The following is a 6,598-nucleotide window of genomic DNA, read 5'->3' as shown; positions in this document are numbered from 1 at the left end:
GCAGGAGAGATCCACACAAAACAATTACCACCATAAAGATCAGCTTTTAAACCACGAGAATCCACGTCTACCACCAGTGGTAAGAGATCAGGAGGAGGAGGAATTTAGTTTCGTATGCGCAAATCCTTCAGGACCCTTGATATCTCCAGAAGATATATTCCAAAATGGTATGATTAGGCCGATTTACACTTTATGCAACCGTGATGATCTCCTGTTTGCCGAGGATGTTAGAATTAAAGCAAAAACATCAACCCCACCAACTCCGTTAATGTTCATGGAAGAGCGCAGCGAAACTGAGGGACCGTGCTGCGTGTGGTCAGGGGGGCACACGGTATCACGAAATCAACAGATATGCAAGAAGAGAGACTTCACAAGGTTTTCAAAGCTAAGGAGAATACGAGAATTTGTTCTTCCAAGTTGCAGACTGCTTGGCACCGACGCCTTCATCCTCTTTAATCATAAATATTATTCTTCTAAACATCCAACAACAATAAGGACGACTGCCAGCAAAAATGTTCTTAATCAGGAGAAGAAGAAATAGCAGATGCGTAAAATGCTGTCTTCGTCAACACACAAATTGCATTTATACCTATGAAATAGAGCGATCCAAGGTGGGGATAAACAGAAATCATACTTGCCATAACGGCAGGATTTTTTTGGTTTCGTTCAAGGAGGCTAACTATTTCAGAAGGAACATTTATCCTTGTTGATGAACATGCTAAAATAAAAGATTGAAAGATTTCATGGCCAGGCGGTCTTCGTAATTGAAGAGAACACTGGAATCGTCCATTTCAATATATAAAAAAACGATCGCGCTTTAGTCCACTCAGCCATCTCTCCCAGTTATTTCAAAAGGGTTAGTATCTTTTTTTATCGGTCATCAACAAAATCTTGAAATGTATAGTTCGGAATTGTAACCATGAATGTTTTTGTTAAGGGAATTATAATTTGATCTTGGATCTATCCCTTCTCGTAACGTTGGATTTTTCCTCTCTGTATAATTCTATTATCAACAATGAAAACTAATTCAATCAGGCAATACATATCCTTATCCCCAGCAATGTCAACTAATGCAAACGCAGAAAAACCATAAGTATCAAGGAAATTAACTCAGCTTTGAAGAATTACGACAGAGCCAGCCTTGGCATCAGGAAAACCAGCACAGAAAAAAGCAGCCTTGCTAACATAGATAATGAGAAAATACAGCATCAATCATTGTCCGAACCAGACAATTGAAATGGAATGTGGGATGCTTTTGGAAAGAAAACTTGATGAAACCTGCCAATGAGAACTTCAACCATCAATATACCGAATTAATAACACCTCTTGAAGTTAAATAGCATCGGCAAAGAACTTCAAATGAGCTATAGCTAATTCAGTAGCAAAGTTGGGATGGGATGAATGGCTAGAAGATTACAATATGCCATTAGTCATGATTAGAGAATTTTGGTGATAGTAACTAAAACGAGAGGATCTTGGTGCTTCATTAGATACAAAGAATTGTTGTTCCTCATTAAGTAACATCACCATAAACATCTCTCCAATCCGTAACCAGTGAATGTAACTATTAGCACCAGCTGAAGCCCACTACTGTCAGTGGAAATTAGCATTATTACTTCCCTAAAAACAAAGGATGCAGTGCCTACAGTGTGTGTGGGGGTTCGGGGTTTGCAGCACTGCTCCTTGGGGTATGATTGTCATGGTCTTGATCTCCAATGATGTCTGCAGATCCTTCACTGGAAGTCCTTGAATGGCTACGTGCATCATCGATATCAGGTGAAGCTCCAACTATTTCAGCACTTGGTACAGGGTGAACTCTTGACCCAGCTCCATTAAGATGAGGAGCTGATGGATCTGCCTTGTCAAAATGTTTTGCCAATTCAAGAACTCTCAAGTAAAAGGATCTTTCTCGATCCATGGTGTCCGAAGCAGGCCAATGAATGTAAAGGAACTTCGTGACATATATCAGAAGGGCAGACATGGAAGCAACTCCTGTGATGATGAAGAGGCCTCCGAAGCTGGGTAAACCAAGACCACCAGAGGTTACCATGGCAGCTTGATCTGAGCAAGTGGTTTCGCCACCAAAGTTACTTCGTTCAATTTCTTCCATTTTATCATTATCTTGTGTGACATTCAAGATTGCCCTTGAAATGTAAGGGACCAGTGGGGATCCAAGGGGAAATGCCTGACATCAAAACAAAATCCCATTGATTATAATGACATCTGGTAAGATTTAATGGTCACTTGCAAGAATTGAGCAGTTCAGCTCTATGCTCAAGGAGCTAGCTAACGACGGCCAAACAAATATGCCTTGAAAATATGCTGAGGGATTGCATGCGAGAGACAGACAGGGAGAGTGAGACTCACAAAGCCAAATCCATCGGTTTTGTAGGTTGGTCCTACCATTTGGAATTTGGAGCAATACTTTGCTAGAAAAAGTTTGATGTAGGGAATTTCAGCAAAGATAGCAGCTACACCATCATTGTGGCTTCCATTAGACAATGCATCATGATACTCTTCTGGAGTGCTATATTCCCTCAACATGGTGTCATTGAAGTTCAATTGTTTTACGAGGAAGTCTTTCACAAAAGAATTCTTCTGGTGTCCTACAAAGTAACCATTCTTTCTAATCTCTTTGACATCAACAAATGTAGGCTGCAACCGCTTTACAGTCAAAATTGAGGCTAAACTAGCAGTGTAACTCTGTGATATGATTAGCACCACAAAAATCCATATGATCAATACAAATCTTGTCCAGTTATTCACCACCTTCTCCCCTGAAAACATAAGTTTTGCTCTATAGTAACATGAACTTACTTGCAGTTGTCAAAAAATCAAGAAAAGGAAAAATTAGTCTAATCAAGTTAAAAGAGAAATTACTATGTGCAAAGAAGAGGGTTGAAAAGGAGAACCACAACGTTGTGCCAAGTTGTTGCGCTGGTTTTCCCCTGAATGCTTTGTTTTCACGGTGTTCGAGCACCCACACCACGAAGCCAGTTAGGATGAATGCTATTCCAGTTGATAACCAAAGCTCCGGGCTTAGTGGCTTCAAGAAAACCCACATGTTTTCCCTCTCATCACGTTTTGTCAAAACTACCATTGTGATGCCTGATTCTGAAAAAGGCAACGTAAAATCCACATATGTTGAGCGATTGGCAATTATTGTTATATCTCCCACCACAGCATCAAAATTCTGCAAGACAATTAATGAAGACAAGTTCATCTTTCTCCTGAATTTCATTTTTGCATGCAGGAAAAAACTGAAGTAGCATAACACCAACCTTTAGTTTGATTTGGTCAAGAAGTTCATTGTAAGTCCCAGCACTCTCCTTATTTTTGTTTGCGAAGGGAATGAACTCATACGGAAGGGGGAATGGTAATGCTTCAACCACGGAGAGGAAAACATCTCGGGTGAAACCTGAAACAATAGGTTTCTCACCTTCAGGATTCCATTCCACTTTGATAAACTCATGAAAACCAGTTTTCAGTGGAACCCCAATCCTCAACCTCTTTGGCTGCTGGGTTGTGTCTCCTGGCCAAATTGGCTCCTTCAGTCTGTTTTTGGAAGTTGAATATGCTATTTTACCTTTACTATACAAGTTTCGTGAGAGTCCGCTCTCTGGAGTCCAATATCCAATGACTCTCTCTGCTTTTCCGATCAAATTGAGTATTTCAAATGCTGAAGGTACCCTTTCTCCGCCAGCCAAATGGAAGTCCCCACTTAGGCCTTGAAATCTTGTGCTTAATATGGAGCTTAGGAGTCTTGGCCCCGTTTCAGATTTTCCAAAGGCAGCAAAGTCAACTGTGCTTTCACTAGTATTCGACTTTACGTATCTAGAATGCACAATAACAGCCTTTTCTACAGCCATTGCTAATGCCCAAACTGTATCATATGCCCACAAACCGAAAAGGTTTAATTCATTGATCTTACTTTGTGGTTTGCTTATGGTGAAATTCTTGCTCCATCTTGATTTAAAACTTTCGAGTTTCTTTGAAGTTGGTATATGTGGCTTTATACCCAACACACCTAGCATTGAATCCATGACTTCGGAACCTAGAGGATCTAACAAGGTGGATAATCCAGCTGTCACGAGCCATGCATATCCTTCGCTCATCATTCCTGCATCCTTGGCAAGTAAGAACAGCCTGGACCCAAGGGAGGCTGACATGTGCACTAGAAATATACTCTTCTGCATCGCCTTCAACTTGGTGAGCTCCCTCATGATTTGAGTGTCATTGAAATGCAAAGGAATTCTACTTCCATAAGGGACTCGAGTGTCGATCTCTTGAAAGGCTTCTAACAAAAATGGAACCAAACCATTTCCATATTCGGTGTCTTCATAGATCGGTACAATCTCCCGCCAACCATAAGCTTGGACAATGCTGGCTATTGCTTTCACTTGAGAAGAATCATCCTGCGCAGTCCGGACAAAATATTTGCTTTGAGTTGCAGAAAGAGTTGGGCTGGTGGCTGAGAAAGAAACAATCGGAACCTCTGCTTTTCCTCCAAGCTCTGTTACAAACTTAGCTTGCGATGACTTTTGAGGCCCTATGATAGCATGCACTTGTTCATTCTTCATTAAATCCAGCACTGAATTTTAGAAGACAATGACTGAATTAGATACAAGGAATTAAAACAAAAAAAACAAAAAAAGAAAATAAATAAAGATATTCAATCTTTAAAATAAGAATCACAATTTTCCAGTCACAACAATAAAATTCTTATACGGTACTCATATTAACCAGTGCTTCCGGCACCATTAGCCGAAACTAAAACAGATTCTAATCAACTAAAGTCAGATGATGCCGATTCCTCCATCGCTAATTATGAATATATAACTACATCGCTAATCTAGCCTTGACTGGTGCATAGCATTAATGAACTCCCTGCTAACCGGGGCTCTCTTACCCCAGCTACAAGATCTTGTAGCCACTGTACAATTCTGCCATGTCAATCGGAAGAATACTACAGCGTGCCTGTGTGTGTGGTTTTGTTTGGCCACTGTTACTTTTCTGCCTCCAATAGACGTAACCAGTTCAAGATAGGAAGCTGTGATATATACCGTGGCTTCGGAATTGAGTCTGAACCATCATGATTTCAGTTTCTAGTTACAAGTACCATCTCTAAGAGCTTTACATGCACTTAGTCTACACGGGCAATAAGAAAGGTTTGCAGTAGAGAACAGACAGATTAAGAACAGAACACAGTCCAAAAACTCAGAGGGAACCAAAACAGATACAAAGCAGAATTGCACCATCATAATTAAACAGGTAAGCAATTAAACCTTGGTACTAGTAGGATCACCAGTATAAGTTATAGCCTTTAGATCTCAAACGTGCCCTATACCATATACAATTCAGTAGCATCTGAATCCCTTTTCATCAACTTCTAAAGATTTTGGACTAAATAAAGTAGAAGTTATATAGATAAGGACCCGATAATTTGATCAGTGGCAATAGTAAATGAAAAAAAAAAATACAAGCTGAGAGTAGTGGAGGATCAAATAGCCGACCCTTTCACAAACAGCATCAAAAGTGTATTTGTTAATTATTGATTTATTAGTTTGTTCTTGACTTTTGACTCGGTAAAACCAGAAGCCAGTGACAGGAGATTAGGTTTGAAGTTTGAAAATGTTTTACAACAATCCAGCACTTCAACCTGAGAGATCAAGCCGGCAAAGATTCATGAGGGACGTGCATGAAACAAACAAACTTGGAGAAGGGATTTTGTAGAAACGATAAAAAAGGCTTTTTTTCTTTTGTTGCCTTGCAAACTTCTTCTGTTGGGGAAAAACGAAGTGCCCTTTTTTAAAGCGCAATTCACTTTTTGACAATAGTCATATAAACATAAAGCAAAATTTGCAACTATCATGTACTTCACAAAAGCTAAACCTCCTGTCTGCCTTGTGCGTGTGAGAGAAAATTATGAGAATCTACACATATACCTGAAGAAGTTGCAGCGACGACATCACTGCTGGAATCCCTAGTGAAAAGAGCTAGTCTCGTTTTAAAATCAGCATTAACAGCATAGAAATCGGAGACTGCCATGGATATGCAGCTCTCTGCCATTTCTCCAACTGTAGAGTTCAAATCAAGAACTACTCCTATTGGTATAATCTCCACTGCCATGATCACCATTTGCTTGGACCAGAGATTAACCAAGAGAAGGGTGAAAAAAGGCAGGGTGAATTTCTGCATCGGAATTGCCATTTATTCGTAAAAAAATAAAAAAACAAGATCATATGTAGTTCTTAGCTAAGAGACCAAGCAGCATATAGGCTAGCTATAATATATGTGTGCGTTTTTGCTCTGACATTTCTTCAGCTTGAAATTTGGACTCGGTAGAAATGTTTTTTATATTTATCAATCAAATACAATTTGGCAATAATTAACTAAATAAACTGGAAGTATATTTGATGACAAGGACTCAACTAGTAAAGACTAGATCGATGCCTTGTACCATGCCGTGTTTCTATCTCCCTTTTAAGGGTATTGAAATCAATTTATTATGCAAATTTAAAAGGAAATTCCCGTCCTATCCTCGGTCAACTTTAAAATGTTGAAAGAAATGTACCTTCTACGAAAATAGTTCTGCCCT

The 6,598-nt window shown here is 39.5% G+C and overlaps 1 protein-coding gene across 1 annotated transcript; it reads right to left on the bottom strand.

Moving 5' to 3' along the window:
* Positions 1-1,350: 1,350 nt before the first annotated feature.
* LOC133674189 (glutamate receptor 2.8-like) lies at positions 1,351-6,397 on the bottom strand. Its single transcript, XM_062095203.1, has 5 exons — positions 5,946-6,397; positions 3,282-4,591; positions 2,881-3,193; positions 2,368-2,777; positions 1,351-2,185 (listed from the first exon to the last, which is right to left on the bottom strand). Exons 1-5 carry the CDS (start codon positions 6,208-6,210, stop codon positions 1,643-1,645), a joined length of 2,841 nt encoding a protein of 946 aa, XP_061951187.1. The 5' UTR covers positions 6,211-6,397; the 3' UTR covers positions 1,351-1,642.
* Between the last annotated feature and the right edge of the window lie 201 nt (positions 6,398-6,598).

The sequence above is a fragment of the Populus nigra genome, chromosome 15 (genome assembly GCF_951802175.1).
Source record: "Populus nigra chromosome 15, ddPopNigr1.1, whole genome shotgun sequence".
NCBI classification, from domain to species: Eukaryota; Viridiplantae; Streptophyta; class Magnoliopsida; order Malpighiales; family Salicaceae; genus Populus; species Populus nigra.
This window is presented reverse-complemented; position numbering and strand designations above follow the sequence as displayed.

Coding starts and splice junctions, on each gene's coding strand:
- LOC133674189 (XM_062095203.1), bottom strand. CDS start 6,210: ATGGCAATTCCGATGCAGAAATTCACCCTGCCTTTTTTCACCCTTCTC. Junction 4,592..5,945: donor CGTCGCTGCAACTTCTTCAG/GTATATGTGTAG, acceptor TCTAAAATTCAG/TGCTGGATTTAATGAAGAAT. Junction 2,186..2,367: donor AAACCGATGGATTTGGCTTT/GTGAGTCTCACT, acceptor TTTTGATGTCAG/GCATTTCCCCTTGGATCCCC.